Source organism: Diabrotica undecimpunctata, chromosome 5 (genome assembly GCF_040954645.1).
Source record: "Diabrotica undecimpunctata isolate CICGRU chromosome 5, icDiaUnde3, whole genome shotgun sequence".
In the NCBI taxonomy this organism is placed as follows: Eukaryota; Metazoa; Arthropoda; class Insecta; order Coleoptera; family Chrysomelidae; genus Diabrotica; species Diabrotica undecimpunctata.
Window position 1 is genome coordinate 81,817,266 of NC_092807.1, and position 25,656 is coordinate 81,842,921.

Consider the following 25,656-nt stretch of genomic DNA (forward strand, 5'->3'; position numbering starts at 1 on the left):
CCTTTGCTCTACATTCTTTATTAACTCCGCTCCAGCAGTGGATATGGTCTTCTATTGTTTCCGTTTCATTTCCTTTCTTTTCAGAGGTGTGGATTTCCACCCGGGGATGTGTTTCCGTATTTGGCGTTTTCATCTTGCGACTTTCGTTCTTCTTACCCTTATGTTTTTCTGTGTGGTAGGTTGCTAATTCCTAACGCCACAACCCCCGTTTGGAGGCTCTATTCTTTAGCCGTACATTCTGGATCAAACGCACTTGGTTCTTCCGCACTCTCGACCATTGTGACTTTTCCAGCCTTCCTCTGCTCTCGAGACCGTTGACCGGTTTTCACCTGTACCCCAGGCAGGGACCCTCACAGGGTGCTATCAGCCGGGTCAGCTGATTTAATAATAAACACCAATAAAACGAAGTATCTAAAACTAAGCACGCAACCACAAATCCTACGACCACTTGTAGAAAATGACGTCATTAAAGCAGTGAACGAGTTTGTATGCCTAGGAGCGCTCTTTAACACTGAAAATAATACTACCGCCGAGATTAACCGCAGAATTTGCACGGCCGACAGATGCTATTTTGGACTCAATTTTTTCCTTAAATCCACAATTATATCGAGAAATAGAAAAATAAAACTCTACAAAATAATAATACGCCCAGTCCTAATATATGGTTCAGAGACCTGGACTCTAACAAAAAGTAATGAAAACATGTTAGGATGTTTCGAAAGAAAAGTACTGTACTATGAACTTTACTACAACTTTGAACTTTATAGAATATACCTGGAACCAGATATCATAAAACATATTAAGATAGGACATCTGAGGTAGATGGGCCATGTAATGCGGATGGAACCAAATGATCCAACTCGCAAAACACTTCTTGATAGACCCATTGGTCAGAGAAGAAGACAAAAATTCAGAACAAGGTTCCTTGATAACATCGATGAAGACACGAGAAATATATGAATACGTACTTGGCGGAGAAAGGCGATGGATAGGGACGACTGGAGAGAAATTCTTGAGGAGGGTAGGACCCACGCAGGGTTGTAAAGCCAGAATGACGATGATTCTATGACTATAACTATATGCTTTTATGAATATTACTTTGCCTTATTAGTTGAATTAAATATCTCAATAGTCATAAAGCAATTCATTTGTACTATTCATGAAGTAAGGACACATTGATTTTTTTAGACTCTATGAATATAGCTATTACCTGTCATTAGAAAAAGTCTTTTAAATTATTTACTAAATAGTGCGAAGTATTATAAGAACCCTCGTATATCAAATATCGACCTTTTGAGGTTATTGGTAGGCCTTGCCTCTAGCTACAACTTGATATTTATTAAAATAATACCTTTGAATCAAACGATAGTGGGGAAGTCATAAAAATCAAATTGTGAAAGATTATGTCGTTTTAAAGCACACGCTAGAATAGACACCAAATTCCTAGGATAATTTTTATGGAGGTAGAACTTGTAATTGTTAGATACCTCAGAGAGAAAAAAACTAAGCGTTTGCAGATACCTGTAATAGGTGGGCGATATTTAAAATGTAAACCGGTAGCAGATACTTTCTAATCACCAGCTCCAGTATATAATGCTGTTGTGATTATGGTTCATTTAGTAATAATAATTTATTTCTTGATTTAATTTATTAACCATTGTCTTAAGATTAGTCAACATATCTTAGATAATAAGAACGGGATATGTTTAAGGTTATAGTAACTTGATGTCTATCTTCATAGAAATTTAAGTAATGTCAACGTTAGGTGGCAAAATCTGAATTTATTAACCATTTTAACTAGATTAGTCATCATATCTCATATAATAAAAATACGGATATGCTTGAGGTTATAGTGACTTGATTTCTATCTTCATAGATATTGAAATAATGCAAACATTAGATGGCAAAATCATTTTAATTAAACAATACGAAATTTAAAAAATATGTGTTTATTTGTTTTCTAACGAAAGTGATAACATTGTGTATCTTAAGAAACTAAAGCTACCTTTATCATGAATTCGAAAATTATTAAACATAGGTAAATCAGCATTTATGGCTAGTAGCGCCTTCCCCTTCAGGATTTCTATATTTACATTTTTCAAATTGCATCAGTTCCGCTTTTAGATCTATCTGCAATATAAAATCTATTTATTAGAAATTTCCAGTAAAATAAAAGAAGAAAATATCACAATGTACATTTAATTATATGTCATCAAGTTCTACAAAATTGCCCTACTACAACAAATATTTCTTTAAGTTAAGTATACTTTCAAAGGTTTTTATGCAAAGCGATAACCATATAAACAAGTAAAATCTGCTGTAGATTAACAATCTAACAATTAACAACCAATATTCCGCACTAAGAATAATGACTAATGATCGACATAGGCCTTGAATAAATTGTCTGGATTTATTTGCCCAGAATCTGGTAAAAGTGTTAAAACAAATCTCCAGAGAGAAAAATAAACAAACCAACAGAGGATAGTTCGTGGCTCTAATTAGTCGACAAACACTGCAAATCGCCGCACTGTGTGGGCCCAAGGGATAAGGACCAAACGAATAACAACAGGACCTTTTATATAGACATCCTACAAAAAAAATTAACACAAAAAAAAATTTAAAAAATTTACAAAACACTAATAAAAACTCGGCGAAAGCCAACCAAAAACAAAGAACAAAAAAACTCGGGCACGTAGGGCCCAAACACTCAAGCACCAAGTCGCAATTTTAGATTTGCTGACAAGTCACTAGAGAATTACAGGAATAAAACGCGTTATGCTGTCCTGAATTTGAATCGGTTAGGGAACCATGTTGGAATTCCATTACTCAGGACACCCACATAAAGAGAATTTGGCTGACAGTTGTGCCTCTATTGAGCATCAGAGTGCTATAAGGGGGAAATGGATGGCCTGGAGCATTGGAACGGGGTGGAGTGACTCCTGTTCTACTTGAGTTAAGACACCTCGTTCCTATGAATTGTTACATTAGAACGTAATTCCTAGGGGTGAACATGTCTCACAGGCTGGGTCTAATTAAATTGCTTGCTTTCTTTTTCTTTCAGTACTCTGTCCAATTATCGAATGTTGGCGATCATATTGGCAATAATAACTTTGTTTACGGCGGCTCTAAATAAATTAGCGGTGGTCTCTTGATACAATTCTCGGAGATTTCGTAGCCAAGATGTTCTTCGTTAAGCACTTGTAAGCAAGCAAATTGCTTGCTTACAAGTGCTAAAACACAATACTACCAAAATAATTTAAAAATTGGAAAAATTAAAAACAAAATCATTCATCAATATATTGAAGAACAATCACCTAAAGAGGAATGCTACAGTGGCAGTTGAAAAGTTATTGGACAGATGGGGTAGATGGTAGATGGGGATACGTATGACGAGCTTTGAGGAAGGAGAGTTTAGCTAGATTTTTGAGGGAGAAAAGATAATCAGTTGTTTTCCAAGGGTGCAAGGCGAACGTCGTTGTTCTTTGGCGGTTCACAAGTGATAGTAAGCATTAGAAGTGAATGTTTGTGAGTTTTCGTGGACTAAGTGTATCCTGACGGAAGCTGATCCAGTAAAATATTGTAAGTCATACTTTTCTACTTATATATTCCAAGAGTCACTGTTAGGGCCGGAACGAGAGATTCAGTTTATCGAGAGGAGAAGAGGCTAGCGTCTTTTGAACGATACGTGCATCTGAAGGAGATCATTGAAGACGAGAGGCTCGCAATAATTTGTTGTAAGATTGCTGATTACCTAGGGAACTGCAAAGAATAGATTGTGTAGGCTACAAAGAACAAGGAGTTGGACAACTCATCTTCAGAGAGATAGTTTTTTTTTACCATTCATCAGTTTTTCTTTATCAACAAAGTTTTTTTTTAATTGCTTCAGAAAAGATAGAAATATGAAGGTTCACGTACGTAGAACAAAATTTTGATAATCATTGTATGAGATATTTTTTGTTTAAAATATTTGAGTGTGAATTTTATTTCAATATATAATTTTGTATCATATATGTTTATTATTCCGGTTATTAAAATAGGCCTTACCTATTTTTATATAAAAAATTCTATAAATGGCAAGTTTTTAGGAGACACAGAAATGAGGTAATAAATATGTTAAAAATTGCTAAAAAAAGAGCAATTTTATTTTAACAAAATCGATACTTATAGAAACAATCCAAAACAAATGTGGAAAACTTTAAAAAAATTAATCAATATGGTAATAGCCGAGAGATGCCAAACTCTGTAATCTTTGAAACTGCTACAGTCCCAAAACGGTTAACAAACAACGTAGAAATAGAAACAGTCTTTAAGAGTATTTTTTTAAAGCATTAAAGCATTTATATTTAAAATAATAATCTATACTTATTTAAATTTTGAATAATTTAAAGAAAAGTTTTCAATGAAGGATTTACGAAAAATTATTGGCAATTTAGATAATATCTTATCATTGCATAAAACCCTAAATTGTAGAATAGTAAAATAAAATTTTTGAAACCATTGGGCACGTTATGCTAAATTTAATTAATACATCTCTTACTACGGGCATTGTTCTACGGGTAGAATTCCTAATGTATTAAAAATAAGTACCATTACCCCTATACAAAAAATAACCAATACTATCAAAGCTAAATAATTCCGACCAATTAATACTTTACCTCCTATAGAAAAACTATTAGAAATTGTTATTTATGAACAAAAGTTAAACAAAACAAAAATAAAATAAATAAAAATTGAAGAAAAAAATTGCATTTGTCACATAAAGATTAATTTGGATCAAAATAACTTCGTAGTTGGTGTATTTCTTGATTTAAAGAAAAACTTTGAGACCATCGACAGGACAATATTGATTTCTAAGCTTAAACAATATGGTATAGGAGGTACAGTAACTGTGTGTTGTGTGGTCGAAAATTATCATCGCAAACAGAAAGAAATCCGATTCATTCATTGTACAAATTGTAATTTACAATACGTTGGCAATTCTTAAAGGCGATTATAGGACCTCCGAGAAACCATATGGAGAAACAAATATCTGACCATAGAAAGCAAAATGAAAGTATACAAGACAACAGTAAGACCAATCCTAACATATGCAGCGGAGACAAGGACTGATACAAGAAAGACGAAACAACAAATCAACAATATCGAAATAAAAGTAATAAGATCAATAGCGGGCATATCATTAAGAGACAGACAAACCAACAGAAGTATACGCGAACAATGTAAAATTCAAAATATTAACAGGTGGATAAAAACAAGAAAAAAAAACTGGAACGAACATGTAAACCGAATGGGACCAGATAGATTAGCGAACATCTGTAAAAACAACAAGCTATATAGCAGAAGACCCGTTGGAAGGCCGCCAAAAAGGTGGAAAGATAATGTACAGTCAACAACGACTGAAACAGAATAAGAGGCAGACAAAGAGGAGTAATCCTAGTCGCGCCAAGAAGAAGAAGAAGAAGAAGATTATAGGACCGTGTCACCTCCCACAAGAATGATTTGAAGAAATATCCATATAGGTGTAGTTTATCTATGCACGTTAACTAAAAAGATCACAGAATAAATTACATAGACACCAAGCAATTAGCATTTGAAAACCATTATTTTAAAACATTGTTTCTTGTGATGGCCTGTATCTCTGATACAGAGAAAACTACTAACAAGATATAAGCCACTTAAGTGAAATTTTCTCACATTTACTGTTTTTAGATAGAGAGTTCAATAAAAAAAGAAAACAACAACTAAATAATGTAGATTCTTATATAGAAATGTAAAAGATATGGTTTTCTATTGTTTCTGATATAGAAATTCATCTGATTAACAATAAAGGTAGAGTCCAGCTATAAATTAACACAAAACAAACTATCGCTTTAAGTCATTGTCAACTTTCACTTGTATGTAACTCCAGTTATATGGTGAGTTGTTTTTATGAGGATTTTTTACATACCATTTCAATCTAATTGCCGCAATCTCAAATTTGTAAATTAAATCTTTGCTTATATATTGTAACTCATAAACCTTTTAGCTATCACTAGACTGTTGATGGGTACAAAGCATACCGAAATATATTTGATTACTGAAAAAATAGTACTATTGGCTTTATTAATTCAGATGTATAACCATTAATCTCTGCTTTTGTGATCGGCAACGTGTCTTCGCAGATCTTCTTCTTCTTCTTCTTATCTATTGGCTTGCATACAAGTGCATTTGCCAGCGCATTTGGGTACACTGAACTTTGTCTTGTGTGTGGATTTATTTCTGAAAATAAATAATTATATTTATCAAATATGTTACATTATTCAGATTTTGTTTCACCTAAAACTTTAATTCATATGGTCTGTGTATTCTTGGTGAGGAAGTTAGTTTTTAACAAATTACAATAGAGGAAAATAAACTTTTCTCGCTCCAGGGCAACGCAGAGCATTCCACTTCACCCAGGGAGTTGCCTCGGACAGATACCCAGGAATAGGAAGGTTAAAAAAGAAAAAAAAATATTTTACTATATATTACATTTGTTTATGGAAAGAAATTTGTTTATTATATCTATCTGTTCTGTGTTAATATTTTTTAATATGTCAGTCATATTTGCATAGATCTAGACCAATATGGTCTAGATCCTCTAGTTGCATTCGCATTCACAAAAAGGATGTGGGCTTGTATTTGCAATTTTTATGTTGAGTGGTATATTTAATGAACTTCCTACTTTTGCCAACAAGTCAACATGTTCGTTACCCTTAATACCATTATGGCCCGGAATCATCAGCTATGGCATCTATGCTTTTACGTTTTAGCTTATCAATTGCACATTTGGAGTCACTAAAAATTATACAGTTGTATACAATGTATAATATATAATACAATGCAAGTATTGATACCTTGGTTAATAGCCATAATCTTTTGCATTACAGATAGTGATAAGGGGAGGAAGTTTAGTGGAGAAACTAAGGTCAATTTTAGGAATGTAGAGGCCAAGACCTACTCTAACTGAATCATCCTTGTCAGTGGATCTTGAGGCGTCTGTATATACAAAGATGTTGTCCTTTGCCAGAGAGTATGTTTCTGCTTTAAATGCTAGATTGTTGAGAAGGTGATTGGGTTGAATATATTTTTTCAAGTTAAGTAAGATTGTAGGGGTGTTATAACTAATGATGAGTTTCCTCATGCATTTTGAAACATGGAAGAGTATCGGATCTATAAAGTGTATCTTTGAATGGTTCTATTTCAAGAACCGTTTTTTGAATTTGTGCCAAGAAGAATAATTTGTGTCTTCCAAGTAGGGGGAATGGGAGTACCCTTAAGGTGTGGGATATAGATATTTATAACGATATTGATGCATTCATCAGGTAAATGTTTTATTATGGAATAGGAAATGTTATCCACACCTGGGGAAATATCTTATTTATTGGAAATACAAGATATGAATTTATTCATAGAAATTTCTTTTAAATGTAGGAGAGGAGTTTGCATTACAAAGTAGGGATCAATTTGAACAGATGAAAAAGCCAATAACATATCTTTGCAAACATTTTCTGATGCTAGTTTAAGTCTACTATCCGTATTTTTATTATAACATTTCTTGATAGTTGACCAAATGTAGCTTATATTTGAATGTCTGTTTTAAAGTTCCACGGAATTCTTTGAATTTGCTATTTTTTTTGTTTAAGGAGTTTTTTAGTTAATGCAATTTGCTTTTTAGCATTAATGTAGTTATCTATATTGAAATATTGTTTTAGTGAAGCTAATGCAAGTTTTCTTTTTTTGACAGAAAGTGAACATTCTGCAACCCGCCAAACACACCCCACTTTGCCTGGGATATATTTTTTGTTGGGAATGGATATGCTAATATGGAGCTGCTATTTCAATAATGGATGTAAGAGAATCATATGAGGGTGCAGTTGAATTTAGATGTTCAGATATTATTCTTGAGTATTTGAGCCAATCTGCAATGGAAAAGTTTCTTCTGTCTTTATGGTTGATAACTGTATATTTGTCTGCACATTTATTTAGGGATAGAATTATGGGAAAGTGATCACTATTACCAACATCATTGTAAACTCTCCAGGTGGAGACTGAGATAAGAGTTTGTGAAACAATAGTGAGATCCACTGCACAACGATTTTCTCAAGGTGGGGTTAATCTAGTAGGAGTACCATCATTTAATAGTAATAAATTGGAATTATCGATTATACTCTATTATTCTCTATTATAACTCTATTATATATTGACCATTTGTGTTATTAATATCACTACCCCAGGATGCATGATGAGTATTGAAGTCACCCATCAGTATTACCTGACCCTGCAGTGAGTTGATAATGCTGTTGAAGATTGTTGGGGATATGTGGGAATATTTTATTGGATGGATGTGAATAGATATTTATTATATTCATGTCTTGTATTTTTATAATTGATAATCGAAACTTTTTTGATTGCCAGTTGGATTTATTTTTTATTATGGAGTATGAAATTTTATTACTTATTAATGTTGCAATGCTGGTACCGTCTTTCTGGTTATTTATGATTACAGAAAAGTTTTTTATATTGAAGGACTGGTTTGGTTTCAAAAAGGTTTCATTTAATAAGAGTATATCTGGGTCCTCATAAGGGTATATGAGGTTGTTCCGATATTTGTTGTTCTAATATTCCACTGTATGATTTTAAAAGAATTATTGAATGTAAAAGAATTGAATTTTAAGTGTTTATATTATTAAGATAAGAGAATGTAACTATTAACAAAGTTGAAACAATATATATATATATATATATATATATATATATATATATATATATATATATATATATGTATATGTATATATATATATATATGTACATATATATATATATGTATATATATATATATATATATATATATATATATATATATATATATATATATATATATATATATATATATATATATATATATTAATAGGGCAGGAAAGTGAAACTCTTTGTTCGTTATCTAGCTTTCGCAAAATTTATTTGCTTCTTCAGGATATGCTAAAATATGGTATCAGTAAATACAATGAAATTAAAATTAAATAGCATTGTATAAAACTAGTATAAAAACTTACAACATGAGGTTAATCCATTAAATTTTCAAATTTACAAAACATTAAAACTTAACTTATTAAAATTATCTAGTTATGTAAGTACAATATTTTAATTTTATTTAATTTTGTACAAATTCAATGAATTTTGATTGTCTATTTGATTGTCTTTGGATGAAGTTTTAACTGGTAGGGAGGGAAATTGCCTTCTATTCTGATGCAAGGAGTTGTTTGGGTTCTGATGATTAGTTAGGTACGATTTTGGGTGGAGAAGATTTGATTCATAGAATGAAATATTATTAAATACCATGGATTGTTTAATCCATGTTCTTTGTCTATCGTACTCTGGGCATTCCCTGCTTGTAGCAATATGAGAATTGAATTTGCAAAAATAACATGATTGCATGCAAGAAAGAATTAACGAATCATCTGATTGTTCGTGGTTTGTTTCACAGTTTTTGCACTTCTTGTTACCTTTGCACTGTGTCACTGTGTTTGGGTGTGTCCAAACAGATAGCAACTGTAACATTGTGTAACTCTAGGGATATATGGATATATTTCAAACGAAAAATAACTCAGTTTGACTGATCTTGGAAGGATTGTGCCATCGAAGGTCAGTAAAACTGTTCCTGTATTTACATAGTCTGTTGTGTTATCTTCTTTAGTAATTTTTCTTTTAAAGCATTTTACTTCTAAGATTTTAATAGAACTGTCTGCCATATTTAGTAACTCGTGTTTAGAAAATTTTGGCAAAACTAAAATTATAATACCTTTACATGTTATCTGATTTTTGGAATGTATACTTTATATTCCTCTTTATTTAAAACATTATTTTTCACAAAATTATTAGCGGCTTGGGCTGATAAAAAGTGAATACCTATCTTATTTCTTCCTTTTGTCTTTACCTCTCCTATATCATTAATTTTTAAATTAAAAATTTCTTTTGCTATTTTTAGATGATTATATTTGCCTATATTGTGACCTCTATCTATACTTTCAACAATAACAAGAAAGAGACCTAATGATTTACTTGAGTAAAAAGATTCTAAAGTTGTTAGTGTTTTTGTTTTGTTAGTCATATCCATATTTAAATTATCATCTTTGATTATATTTGATGAAATGATTTTAATTTTGTTGCGATCTCGAGGAGATCAATCCCCTCCGGGGTCTTCCATAATGATATTTAGAAATTATATATGTTTTAGAACTTATATATGTTTTAGAAAAATAAACAAAAAAAAAAGGAAACAAAAAATTGGTTATAAATTGAACTTTATAATTAAAATAGTTTGCCAATGAAATTATAAGGAGATAAGGTAAAAGAAATAGAAGAAAAAGGTAAAAGAAATAATAAGTTAGACTTACTCACAATCAATTTAATTTAACTAATCGGACGACCGGTTTCGCTTTCTATAATATGCAAAGCAACTTCAGGTCACGATACAAAGTTAAAATGCTGAAAATAATAATCCCATATTAGGGTGTTGTCCAATAAAGATAAAAACAAAGATAAAAACATAGGTAGGTGATATAAATTATATAAATTACAGTAATTATGCCAATATTACATGTCTGTGGTTTTATAAACGAATAAAATGTTTAAGCAGACAAGGTACGACCCACAAATTGATAACATAGTCTATTAAACTGTATAAATAAACCAATAAATAAACATTACTTACATGCCGGTACTCTATTAGTTGCTGGTTGAAAGAACATGGTTCAAACTATCTTGGATTGTAGATTGGATAGCTCAGGTCGACTATTGTAATTATTTAACAATAAACGGGGAAGTTCTTGAGGAGACAGATTGTATGATCTTCAAAGGATGTACAGATTGTGTGGGTGTGCAATAGTATAATCTTGTAGTTATCAAAATTTCTTTGATAAAGTTGTTGCAATATTCGGCAAATTATTGTAACATAAAAAATTTTTGGACTTTACAATAATTTACTACAATTACAATATTACAATAATTTGCCGAATATTGCAACAACTTTATCAAAGAAATTTTGATAACTACAAGATTATACTATTGCACACCCACACAATCTGTACATCCTTTGAAGATCATACAATCTGTCTCCTCAAGAACTTCCCCGTTTATTGTTAAATAATTACAATAGTTGACCTGAGCTATCCAATCTACAATCCAAGATAGTTTGAACCATGTTCTTTCAACCAGCAACTAATAGAGTACCGGCATGTAAGTAATGTTTATTTATTGGTTTATTTATACAGTTTAATAGACTATGTTATCAATTTGTGGGTCGTACCTTGTCTGCTTAAACATTTTATTCGTTTATAAAACCACAGACATGTAATATTGGCATAATTACTGTAATTTATATAATTTATATCACCTACCTATGTTTTTATCTTTGTTTTTATCTTTATTGGACAACACCCTAATATGGGATTATTATTTTCAGCATTTTAACTTTGTATCGTGACCTGAAGATGCTTTGCATATTATAGAAAGCGAAACCGGTCGTCCGATTAGTTAAATTAAATTGATTGTGAGTAAGTCTAACTTATTATTTCTTTTACCTTTTGAAATGGACTCACACAAGCAACACATTCATGATTTGTATAAGGAGATATATTATAAATGAAAGGTGAATAAACAAAGGTAGTGTTAGTAAAAATCTTACCAGGGACGATACTTTAAAATTTCTTCCTTCTTGAGCACTCAGGAACGTTTTCCCCTATTGATAATTTCTTATTCCTACCTACTAAGCAGATAAAAGTAAATTTATTTTTCTCCTACTAAAATCCCAAATATCGCGATTAGTAGCGAAAAATAATTTACGGTTTGTTTACATAATAATTTGTGAATTTAAAAAGGCTTCGTAATACCGCAGTGAGAAATTTCTGGAAAAAAAACTCGCTTTCGGTAAAAACTAGTGTTTGAAGTGATAAGAGTATGTGAGTTTATTTACAATTCGAAACAGTCATACTGGTGAAACTCTGGCCGTTAGTTTTGTGACGTTGCCAAAGTTAAAAATAGTTCTCCAAACTGAGGACTGATAGGAACTAGATTTTTGAGCGGTTGAAGCGAATCTAGTTCCTTTCGCAGTCCTTAGAAACAGATGGGATGCACATGGTCAGTGATGATAACGCGTCAGAAGGCAAGAAGAGAAAAAATAGAGGGTCAACTTCACCTTTCTTGCACAGCAAAAAAACTGCCAGAATAATATAGTAATTACGGGTCTACCAATAAACGCAACAGATGAAACACTCTTAAAAAATAACGTAAAAGATTTTATACAAAAGAACCTAAAACATGATGTCGAAATAGAATCTGCAATGAAGCTAAAAAACAATATACGTCTTGTACAAATGAAGGATTATGGCAAAAAAATTAAGGTAATGAAAGAAAAAAGCAAACTTAAATTTCTTACTGGGGAAAAGATCTTCATCAACGATAACCTGACCGAAAAAGAAAGACACATGAGACAGGAAATTGTAAATAAAGGCAAGAAATTAAGAGCCGAAGGTAAAAATGTGAAGATAGGGTACAAAAAATAACTGTGGATGGCATAAAATGAGAATGGGCCGGAAATAGTACTTAAGAAGAATATGTACCTAAATATTGCGACATGGAATGTACGAGAAGTATACGAGGAGGGAGCACTAGTTAACCTAATAGAAGAACTTAAAAAATATAAAATAAATATCATAGCAAAACAGGAAACACATTTAACTGGAAACAACATTGAAAAGATTAGCCCATACACGTTTTATATAAGTGGAGGCGATAATAGAAATTTTGGAGTGGGTTTTCTGGTACGTGAAGACGTGGAGCAGGTAAAACGATTCCTAGTCAAATCTGACCGAATGTGTGCAATTAGAATTAAAGGAAAAGAGAAAATGATATCACTGATAAATATACATGCTCCAACAGAAGAGAAAGAAGAAAAAGTGAAAGATAAATTTTATGAAAAATTAGTCATTGTCTGAAGAAATGCCCAGACAAGATATTAAAATTATTATAGGCGACGCCAATGCAAAAGTTGGAAGAGAAGATATAAATAAAAACATACCAAGGGTGAAAGTAAGCATTTGAATACAAATGATAATGGCCAAAGATTGATTACATTCGCAATTGAAAACAGGATGAAAATAATGAGCACGCATTTCAGGAGAAAAAATATATATAAAGGAACGTGGAAAATTCCAGGTTCAAATAAAACTAATCAAATAGACTACATCTTAATACAAGAGAAGTTCGCCAATTTAATGACAAATGTGAAAACGTGCAGAGAGATTGACGTAGACTTAGATTCTTTTTTGGTTAGAACTAATATGAGACAAGCAATATTTAAAAAGCATAAACGGAAAAACAAAGTGCAACGTAAATTTAATTTTGAAAAACTGCGAAAATTCGAGGTAGCGCAGGATGTTAAAAATGATATACAAGAAACCTACGCCAAACAAGATAGTACTACTGTGAGTAACATACAACAAAAGTTCTTGAAAATGACAAACACTATAAAGGAAGCAACGTCCAAGAACATACCAAGAACAAAAAGATTTAGAAAAACCACCTGGTGCGATGGCGAATGTAGTAAAAAAAGATCAGATTTGAGATTAAAAAGTTTACGATCGCAAAAACAAGACGACCTAGAAAGGTATGCCGAACAACGAAAAAAAGTAAAGATAATCCTAAGGGAGCGGAAACGAAAGTATATAGATGATAAAATAAAGCGTATTAAAGAAAATTACAAAAAAAAAAATGAAATTTAAAATTTTTACAATATATGTATAATATACTTATATTATAAAAATTTATACATATTTATACATATTACATATTACCTATATAAATATATATATATATATATATATATATATATATATATATATATATATATATATATATATATATATATATATATATATATATATATATATATGATATATATGATTGTATGTTTTACAGGAACTAACAGGCATGTCGACCAATTTTTAACGTATATTAATTCACTTCATAGTCATATTGAATTTACAATAGAAGCAGAACAAAATTAATCCATAAATTTTTTAAATTTAATAATTATCAGACTTTAAACAAACATGACTTCTCCATATTTCATAAACGTACTCATACTTCACAATTCATCATCCCATCCCGCACAACCTATCATAGTATGTTACATAGATTAATAGAAATTCCGATGTCAAAATACAATTTTGAGACAAAATTAAATATCATTAAGCAAATAGCAGTAAACAATGGATACAACGAACAAACAATTAATAAAATGTTAAATCAAAAACTACACAAGAAAGTCCTGAAATTACTATTTCTACCACCAGAGAAAAAACCCAGTACTTTCTGCTCGATTACATATACAGGCAAAATATCAACAAAAATAGCCAAACACATAAAAAAGAAACTTTGGCAAATATATTAAAAACAACAAGAGCCAAAATAAATAGTTACTAAAAGTATTAAACGGCTCCATTAAGAGTCGCACACCTGAGAAAAGTATCTATTGTTATGATTATTTTACTTATATTTCTCATCGCCCAAATCTAGAACTTAGTAAAACGCTTGGTCACCCCTAATTTCCAGAATCACGATTGGAGGCGGCGTGGGTTGTGGATGTGAGAGTTGTCACTTGTGGCGAGGCGGGTCGGTTGAGAATCTGAACACCGCCGCTCCTGCTATTGTCATTTTCTACCTTTAAGTGCCCAACCTTTCAGTTTTAAAAAACATTAATTTTGAATATTGTAACAATAGAAAATTGAATAAGTATTATACAATTAAACAATTGGTAAGACTTTGCTTTAAAGGAAAAAATACAAAATCAAAATGGTACTCAAAATTTTAGAAACACGTATGGAAATATATAAATCTAGATATAGGCGAAAAAATGAAGCAATAAATCTAACAATTTTCCGCAGGAAGATGAATCGCTATGCAAGTTTTTGCGTTCGATTCAGGCAAGTGTCAGGACCCTTTTTAAACAAAATTCATGGCGATAAAATAAAAATTGCATTTTGTGCATAAGAATAAAATGCATTTTTAAAGTGAATAGAAAATTAAAAATATTTAACTGGGAAAATACTAACAGGAATGAGTTTATTTTGTTATCAGTGGGTTTTCGAGGTCGCTAACCCTTAACTTGGCAAACCATAAAATACGCGAAATAAAAATTTTTTCTAACATTATTTGTTGAAGTGGGTCATCAATTAATATATTTTCAGCAATAAACTTTTTTTTTAACAAATTTTGACTTTGATTTGTACGTGTGTATCTGAATGCACAACACCAAGAATCCATAAAACAATAGGTGTGTATTACAATACACATTACCAATTTGAGTACTTGTGTTTTAAATCAATATTAGGTGGAAAAATGAGAGAACACCCAGGGCTGTACTGATTTATTTTGCTAACAAAAATATTACAATGATTACTTGCTCATATGAAAATCGTAAAAACAATTTCGTTTTGACACAAAACAAAGACGTGCGTCACATTTGGTACATTTTATATGTGTTTGGGTATTTACACAATTGCGGCATCGGCCCTTTGTGGAAAATTGTGGAAGGTGTCCGAAATTATCAAATCTTATATCATCTTCTGGCCGGGGTTTAAACATGGTTTTTATTCTTTTTTTTTTTGAACAGCAATGTCCTCATTTGAAGGTCTTCCACGTTTTTTATTTTTACGGAGCAAGCTGTCGATTATGGAATAATGAAATTGTTTTAAAGTTTTTGTTCTTTTCTTCGGGTTTAGCAGTAGCATTTGTCTTTTATATAGAATCCAAGCGTTATTCACACAAATATCCAAGATTTGTGAAAATATTGATATATACCATCTGTGGGGTTTCAGTGACGTTCTTGTCTGTTTTTGTGTTTGATTTTGTTTTAACAAACCTTTTAATGGAAGATAACTTATATGCATCCACGTATTAACTGCAGAGTCGTACTACTCTATTTTCGAACCACTGAACAATTGCTACCCTCTGGTCATTATCGACCATTTGAAAATAAGAACCTCTACCTTCAATTCGAAGTTCCTTTTCATCCTTAATGGGACAATGCCTCACTCTATTTATGCGTAAAGTGCCAAGTGAAAGTATTCCTTTAACATCGCGTAAATAGGATATAAGATCAGGAGAACAAAAAAAGTTATCAAAATACAAAATACTACATATGCTCACTCATTTAAAAAGTCTCTTCTTGTTCAAATGTCCATCATTTCCTCGATGGACATTCGTCTTTCTTCTTGAATTTTCAGAAAATTGCGTCGTACATGATCCATCACAGGTCTAATTTTATAATAGCGGTCGTCACTAATAGAATTATTATCGACGAAATGTAGATAACGACGTATTTCTTGATATGTTTCAGTGGCATTATGTCAGCTATTTTGTCATATCTAAATTGAACACTCCAATAATCTGTGTAAGCTGGCATCTTTACAATTCCCATTGACAACTCTATTGCCAAAAAATCCGTCAATTCGTTTTTGTTCATATTGATTGATGTACCAGAACGTTGTTCAGAATAAAGGTTACTTTGATATGTTATCATTTCCAATAACGCATCATCAAAGAACATTTTAAAGTAATCAATTGGAGATAAAATCTCGTCTGGAACTTGAAAATTATCCTCATCAATATCTACCGGGTAACCAAAAGGTTCCTCTGTCCAGTTGTATATTTTTTCTTTCTTGGATTTGTTTTTCTTTTGAACTTTTTGTTGTTGTTTGTTTTTCTTTAAATTGAGAGGTGTATCATCAAGCTCATCTGCTAAGGTTTCATCTACAACATACCCAATATGCTCATCTAGCTCGTTGTTTTTAGCACGTTCTGAATTTTTTACTTCTTCATTGTTTGCTTCGTTTTCCAAGATATCCTCGTTTTCGAGCAATACATTGGATAAAATAGTAAACTTAGATGAATTTTCTAATTCATCTTCATCAACACCCTCTATTACGGGATATGCTAAAGGGGCGGGCGGTAACATAATATATTCTTTATTAACACTTTCAATATCGGAGTCAATATTTCTATTAGGAATTAATATATTATACTCACAATCCCCCCCATCATTTATTTGTTGAGTTGCTAATTGTAATATTCTCTTTGTTCTGTTGGACGTCATAATCTGAAACAAAGACGAACTTCAAACTAATACCCAGCACCCATTATTAAAACTTATTGAAATACATTTGAAAAAAATCACAAAATAAATTAATTTTATACAGTTAACAATTCAGCAAGTACTACCCTGGATACCTGCTACTCATCGTTCTTATTTAAATGGTCTAAAACGGGCAGTGTGTATTCAAATTCACATTTATTATTGTTCGTGTTATTGGCGATGTGAATTTAGACACACATGTTTTTTAGGCGAAGCTCACATTTTATCAAACATTAAAATTACGAAACTATTGACATATTACTAAAGGACGATGCTTACCTTATTCGATTTTATTCACAGAGTTAAAATAACTTTACAAGTCACCATAAAAACTACCTTTATCTTGAGAAAAGTTGGTAAATTGAACCGGGCAAACGGTCGTTACAGAACTAACCTATAATAGTTGACAAATTTATTCCCGCCAAATATAAAAATTGCAACAGTGTAGTTATCTGTATAAAGAACAGGGATGTATCGAAATACACATTGCTATATCTACGCAGATTTGGAGGTTTAAACTTTGTAAAAAAATCTAAAATAGGTGTGTATTAAGATACACATTGTCCAGTTAAGGGCTAAACACGAATATGATAACGACGGTAATAATATTCAGTAGATCAGTCAAAAATGATTACTATGAGGTTTGCGAGGCTAATGAATACGAATATTATGACGGTGATAGTACTCTAGTTGCTATTTAAATGGGAATAAGCCACAATTAAAGATTAAAGTTCGTTTATTGACGTTTTAATTTCCACTTCGGAGAACGTTCTCAAAATACAAACATTGGTAAATTAAAAAAAAAATTGTTTAATTTATTCATGTTTGTATTTTGAGAACGATTTCCGAAGTAGAAATTGAAACGTGAATGGTTGTAAACTGATTTTGTTTACAACCCTGTAATTTTCAAAATAGTATATTTCCCTTTGTTCATAACTGTACTCCACCCTGTATGCCAAACGCCCTATTCATTCCATCAATAAACTCTAACGGTACTTACTAAACCCCGTTAAAAATGACCTGTTCCCGATACCGGCGACCGACGGTCCCAAGAAAAACCCTTGGCTGCCTGTTAGAAACTCTCGCGGAAGAAACATGGTGCTAATAACAAAATTTGTGATTCGATTCTCAGAGCGTGTCTCTCTCTCAAGTGTAGCAATAAGAAAATTTGTCTCCGCGATTGTGAAACTAATAATTTTGTGTAACCACGTATATTGTCACATATAGTACTCACTAGGTTGTGTTACCTATAATACGTTAAGAAATAAAAGTTAGTTGGAAGTTACTAGTATTCTTTACGTACCACAATTAAAATAATACAGTCCACTTAAAAACCCAAAGAATACCGGCGGTATAAGTTAGTTGAAGATTGAAAGCACGTGGAATCACACATAATTCCACCTCAAACGCCGGTAATTTCTCCATGGTCTATCTTCGAACCGGATGGATGATTCTCCATGATTAGCTCTTTACAATTGAAGCCCAATCGAGTTGGAAGGTGCACAGCAGCCGCAGGAAGCAGACGCAAGTAGACATAGGCCTCCCCGAAAGCCTAGTGTATCGAGGTAAACTCTTTCCTTAATAAACAAAGTGCAGTGATAGCATTAAACACATATAATTATAAGCAGATTGTTTACTCAGAAGTGAATATAATTAAGTAATTTAGAACATAATTTAGATTGTATAAATTTGAGAAAGCTATGCCGGTCTGGAATGTTTTTTGTATGTTTCAGGTGATGCTACGAGAATAATAAAAGCTACGAATTAGTTGTTTTATTCTGCATGTCTTTATTTATTTCATCGTAAACCAGATTGGCATATGCATTATTATAATTATGTATTTAACAGTAATATAGAACCGTAGATCATCAATTAAGCTATCACTCTTCTCATGATATTTTGTGATTCTGTTACAGTGCGAGTCACAAAGTTGCAATTTAAATATAATTTAATTCTTCATTTTTACTCTTAATAGAAAACTTAATTTATATATTGCTGCATAGTATATTTTAAAGTAAAATTTATTTATATTGAATAATTCATTTTATTTTGTATACTGTTATTCTCATCTGGATTTAGCAAGAATACTTCTCTTTATTTCTCGTTCTGTGTCTTGTTCAGCATTTGCCCTTTTGTATTTCAATAGAAGTGTGGTTAAAAAAATATATACCTCTCTGCATCTCTCTCTCTCTCTCACTCTGTGTCTTATCTTTGTATTTTACTCGAAGGGTTAGGTTAGTTTAGCAAAAAATACTTCTCTTTCTTAGTATTCTTATTATAAGTAGTTCTTAGTAAATTCGCAGTAAACTCGTTGTTTGTAAATACAAACATGGACACTCTTAAGAAAAAGCGTAGTACTTACAAGGCGCAATTCACCCGCATAGAAAAGTGGTACAGCGCTAATACCTCTTGTGATGATAAACATCAGTTGTTGTCTCGTATAGACCTTCTTAAGGAGAACTTAGCTAAATATGACTCCATTCAAAATGAAATTGAGTTACTGGACTCACCTAGTGACTCAGAGGACAGAGAGGAATATGAAAATAAATGTCTGGATCTAAAATGTACTCTACAAGCTCAAGTCGAAGCCTTAAATCAAGTGTCTTCCCGACCAGATCCTGATCATTTCTCTCGTAGTGGCCACTCTTATATAAATATTAAGCTACCAAATATTCACTTACCCACATTTAGTGGAAATTGCATCGAATATCCTTCGTTTATCGACTTATTCAGAGCCCTAATTGTCAATAATTCACAGTTATCATCAAATGTTGAGAAATTCTTTTATTTAAAATCATATCTAAAGGGAGAAGCGTTAAAGCTAATTGATAGGGTGCCGGTAACTGATGATAATTTTGTCATAGCTTTAGATTTATTACATAGCCGGTATAGTAACCAACGGCAGATAATCCGCTCATATTATCAGCAGTTACTAGCCACTTCTACATTGCAAAAATGTACTTCGCAATCGCTGAGACAATTCGTTGCAAATTCTAAGGCAATTTTGGATGCCTTAGATACGGTAAAGTTAAGTAAAGCAGAATTGTTTGAATCCTTACTTGTTCATTTATTGGAACAAAAACTTGATTATAGCATTCGCCGCTCATTTGAAGAGCAAGTTTCAGTGAATCAGCTTCCTTCTATTGATGACTTTTTCTATTTTTTGAGTAACCGTTGTGTTGTTCTGGAAAATATCAACTCTGAGAATAACATTGCGGCCCAACAACCTACGTCTAAAGTGACTAGATTTCAAGGTAATGACCATTCTCACCCAAGTAAGTTTAAGGTAGCTTTTCACTCACAATCAAACCCCTCCAGTCAAATGGATTCAAAATCAAAACCATATACCTCACAGCCCAAAGGATGTGGTTACTGCTCGCAGCAAAATCACCGCACCTACTCATGCACTAAGTTTTGTTCATTGCCTGTATCTGATAGAATTGAATATTCAAAGGCCAATAAACTCTGTTATAACTGTTTAGGTAGTAAGCACTTTTTACAAAACTGTGGTTCAAAGTCTTCCTGTTCCCTATGCCACTCGAGGCACCATTCTCTTTTACACAACACTCGCAGCTCAGCAGCTAACACTCATACTCCAATTGAGCCCTCTAATCACTCACTCAACCACGGAGAGTCTTCCACTCGTTCTATATCTCATACTCTCCTGACGACTCAGCCAGAAATTGACCAGTCCAGCGTCGTACATGAAAATAACTTCGCTTCACGCTCAACTGTACTATCGACAATCACTACACATGACACTCACGTCTTATTGGCTACAGCCAAAGTTCACATTTATCCAGTAAATGGACGACCTATTCTAGCCAGAGCCATTCTGGATTCTGGAAGTCAAAGTTCATTTATCACTGAGTCACTAGCTAAATCAATAGGATGCAAACGGCATCCTTCCAGTCTGCATATCTCGGGAATCCTTAATGATAGTAATGTCATTAAGGAAAGAGTTACAATAGATATCTTTCCTCGCAATTCTTCTGCTAATCGGTTTACTCTTTCTTGTGCAGTAATACCTTCTATTACAAATTGCCTGCCTCAGATAGCCATTGACATAAGAAAGTTTAAAATTCCCTCTCATATATTAAATAGGCTAGCCGACGAAGATTTCGGTCAACCAGCTGGCATTGATTTGCTCATAGGAGCTGATGCCTACTATGAGCTGTTGCTACCAGGACTTGAAAAGTTGGGGAAAGGATTGCCCTCTCTTATACAGACACAGCTAGGATGGGTTGTGTCTGGCTCTGTACCACTCAGCTATCTTAAACCCCACTTTCAACCTCACCCAAAATCGTACACATTTCACTCGACCCTCGGTTTTCAAGAAACCGAGGAATCACTTAATGAAACCCTAGATCGCTTTTTTCAACAGGAACAAGAGCTTGATATTTCTAAAAGTTCGGAACAGGATGAGCTTGCCGAAGCAATCTTTGTTTCGACGACTAAAATTCTGAAAGACGGCAGCTACCAGGTCGACCTCCCTCTCATTCACCCTTTAGCTCACAAAGAATTGGGCGATTCATTTATGTGTGCTAAAAACAGATTCCTTTCCCTTGAGAAGAAATTTGTCAAGCATCCTTTCCTAAAGGAAGAATATAGAAAAATTCTGATGGAGTATATTGAGCTAGGACACGGAAGGGAAGTCCCTCTAGCCCTTTGTAACTCCAAATTTGAGAATAAATACTTTGTCCCACATTTAGCAGTTGTACGAGACCAAAGCTCTACTACGAAAATGAGAGTCGTTTTCGACTTTTCGGCTAAGACCACTTCAGCTCTCTCACTAAACGATATCACTCTCCGTGGTCCTAAGGTTCAGCCGGAACTGTTCGAAATTCTTACCAGATTCCGAACTCATAAATTTGCATTTACTGCTGACATAACGAAAATGTATCGGCAGGTGAAACTAAACCCCTCCTTTCACTTTCTTCAGAACGCTTTGTGGCGAGAAACTCCACAAGACCAATTCTCTTGCATTGAACTAACTACAGTTTCATTTGGTCAAAAGAGTGCTCCATATCTGGCCTGTCGAGTTCTAAAGGACATTGCTCAAAATACCTCTTGTTCAACGGCAGTGAAAGACACCCTATTATATCAGACTTATGTGGATGACATCTTATCAGGCTGTAGTACTGAAGAAGAAATCATTTCACTGCGTCGTTCGTTAAGCTCTACTCTTTCTTCCGCTGGCTTCAGTATACACAAGATCAGATCCAATTCATCTCTTGCTGCGTCCTCTGCAGAGTTTAGCAGCGCGTCAAAGGACATTCTTCCTGAAAAAGGGCCATGCAAGGTGCTAGGCATTAAGTGGGATCCCGCAACTGATGTATTCCAAGTTGCCATTCCAGAGTCGCTTACTGTTAGTTTACCTACCAAACGAAAAATTCTCTCTGTCATAGCGCAGTGCTATGACCCTCTAGGATTTGTCAATCCTGTAATTGTTCACGGAAAAATTCTAATGCAACAAATATGGGCCAAAAATCTCTCTTGGGACCACACTATAACCGATCCCGATCTTTTAGACAGTTGGTTTAAGTTCTTGTCAAGTTTAACCAACCTGTCTTCCTTCTCGATTCCTCGGTGCATAATCGGTGAAAAGGACGTAGTCCAAGTCGAATTACATGGGTTTTGTGATGCCAGTACTCAGGCATATGGATGTTGCATGTATTTAAGAGCAGAATACTCTGATTCATCTGTGTCATCTACACTTATTGCTGCAAAATCGCGTGTAGCTCCAGTGAGAAAACCTCTCACTATACCTAAACTTGAGTTGTGTGCAATGGTTCTCTTAACCAGTCTTTACACCAAGCTTTATGCCATAATATCTCGTTCTCTTACCATTTCTGACAGTATCTTGTGGTCAGATTCTATGGTAGCTCTCTCTTGGGCGCACTCACCTTCCAAAAAATGGTCTACCTTTGTGGCAAACAGGGTGGAAATAATCCAAAACGCTAACCCTTCCCCAAAGTGGAAGCACATAAAGTCTGAACTCAATCCCGCAGACCTCTTATCTCGGGGCAAGCTTTCAGATCGGGCCAGATCCTTTTGGGCATCTGGACCATCATTTCTACTAGATCGATCTAGCTATTTGTTTAAAAATAGCTCGTTTGAGCCTATGGTCAATCTCCCTGAAGAAAAGAAAGGAGTTAATGTATATACCAAAACTCAGAAAAATTGTTGGATCGAATATATAAACCGATTCTCATCATTCACTAAACTTATAAAATCCATGGCGTACATACGTCGGTTTGTGTACAATGCCCGACATAAAGACCGCTTATCTAGTCATTTGTCTCCTAAGGAATTGCAAGATTCCAGACTATTCCTAATACTTCAAGTTCAAGCCATTTTCTTTAAGTCCGAAATACTATCTCTGACACAAGGTCGATTGTTACTTAACAAGCAAATTGCTTCACTGAATCCCTTCCTTGACAGGTCTACATTACTTAGAGTAGGTGGTCGACTCAAGTATTCGGATGTACCCTTTGATCAACGACACCCCTTACTGCTCCCTGCGCGTAATCACTTCACTCCACTGTTGCTCACCTCAGAGCATCAGCGTCTGGGACATGCAGGATCTCAAACCACCTTAAACAATGTCCGCTTAAGATATTGGCCCCTTGACGGACTTAGGTGTGTAAAACGTATAATACACTCATGCAACACTTGCTTTAGGTTTAATGCCATCGCCTCAACCCAAATTATGGGAGATCTCCCTCGTGAACGAGTCACATCGAAACGACCTTTCGAAAACACAGGAATAGATTTTGGAGGCCCCTTTTGCATAAAGTCCTCTTCCTTGAGAAGAGCCCCTACATCTAAAGGTTACATAGCATTGTTTGTATGCTTAGCTACCAAAGCAGTCCATTTAGAAGCAGTGTCTGACCTCACGACAGACGCCTTCCTGGCTTGTCTTAAAAGATTCATAGCTAGACGTGGTATCCCATCCATTATCTACAGTGACAATGGAACTAATTTTGTGGGTGCCAATAACCATCTCACTCTTCTTAGAAAACATTTCTCAACACAACCTCATGTGTTTCACGAGTTCCTTGCTTCTCAAAATATCACTTGAAAATTTATTCCTCCCAGATCCCCACACTGGGGTGGATTATGGGAAACCTCAATTAAAAGTGCTAAGTCACTTTTGATTAAAATCACTGGTAACTCTCTATATACCTTTGAACAATTCTGCACTATTCTTGCTCAAATAGAGGCCATTCTTAACTCTCGCCCTCTATTCCCATTGTCTACTGATCCATTAGACCTACAGCCTCTTACTCCAGGACACTTCTTAATAGGTGCTCCCCTGATATCTTATCCAGAGGTAGATATTTCATGCACTCCGGATAATCGACTGAAGCGCTGGCAGCAGTGTACTCGAGTTCAGCAACTCTTTTGGAAGCGTTGGACCTCGGATTACCTAAATCGGCTCCAAAACCGACCCAAATGGATTCATGTAACTCCTAATATTAAAGTCGGCGATTTAGTTTTGGTTAAAAACCTTGACTACCCTCCCTTACAGTGGCCACTAGCTCGGGTGACCGAAGTTTATGAAGGAAAAGACCACAACGTTCGAGCAGTTCAAGTTCGCACGAAAAGTGGAACGTTCATTCGCCCTATCACTAGACTGATCCCCTTACCGCAAGATGAGACTTCAACGCATGTTTTTGGCCCTTCTTCCGCCTTATGGTAAAAGTAAGACTACAAGATAGTAGACATTCTCTGGGGGGCAGTATGGTTGTAAACTGATTTTGTTTACAACCCTGTAATTTTCAAAATAGTATATTTCCCTTTGTTCATAACTGTACTCCACCCTGTATGCCAAACGCCCTATTCATTCCATCAATAAACTCTAACGGTACTTACTAAACCCCGTTAAAAATGACCTGTTCCCGATACCGGCGACCGACGGTCCCAAGAAAAACCCTTGGCTGCCTGTTAGAAACTCTCGCGGAAGAAACATGGTGCTAATAACAAAATTTGTGATTCGATTCTCAGAGCGTGTCTCTCTCTCAAGTGTTTAGCAATAAGAAAATTTGTCTCCGCGATTGTGAAACTAATAATTTTGTGTAACCACGTATATTGTCACATATAGTACTCACTAGGTTGTGTTACCTATAATACGTTAAGAAATAAAAGTTAGTTGGAAGTTACTAGTATTCTTTACGTACCACAATTAAAATAATACAGTCCACTTAAAAACCCAAAGAATACCGGCGGTATAAGTTAGTTGAAGATTGAAAGCACGTGGAATCACACATAATTCCACCTCAAACGCCGGTAATTTCTCCAGTGAATAAACGTACTTTAAACTTTAATTGTGGCTTACTCCCAGTTAAATAGTAATCACTTTAAAATGCCAGAAAAAAATAGTACTCTAGATAGTACTCTAGCTACAGGTGCTCAGGGTGGATCTCGTCTCCTAAAGTTTT

The 25,656-nt window shown here is 33.8% G+C and overlaps 1 protein-coding gene across 1 annotated transcript; it reads left to right on the top strand.

Annotated features, from left to right (window-relative positions):
* The first annotated feature begins 19,541 nt into the window (after nucleotides 1–19,541).
* On the top strand, nucleotides 19,542–24,296 carry LOC140442325 (uncharacterized). The gene has a single exon (XM_072533400.1). It carries the CDS (start codon nucleotides 19,542–19,544, stop codon nucleotides 24,294–24,296), a length of 4,755 nt encoding a protein of 1,584 aa, XP_072389501.1.
* The last annotated feature ends 1,360 nt before the right edge of the window (nucleotides 24,297–25,656 follow it).

Excerpts from the sequence above, each read along its gene's own strand:
- LOC140442325 (XM_072533400.1), top strand. The coding sequence starts at position 19,542 with ATGGACACTCTTAAGAAAAAGCGTAGTACTTACAAGGCGCAATTCACC.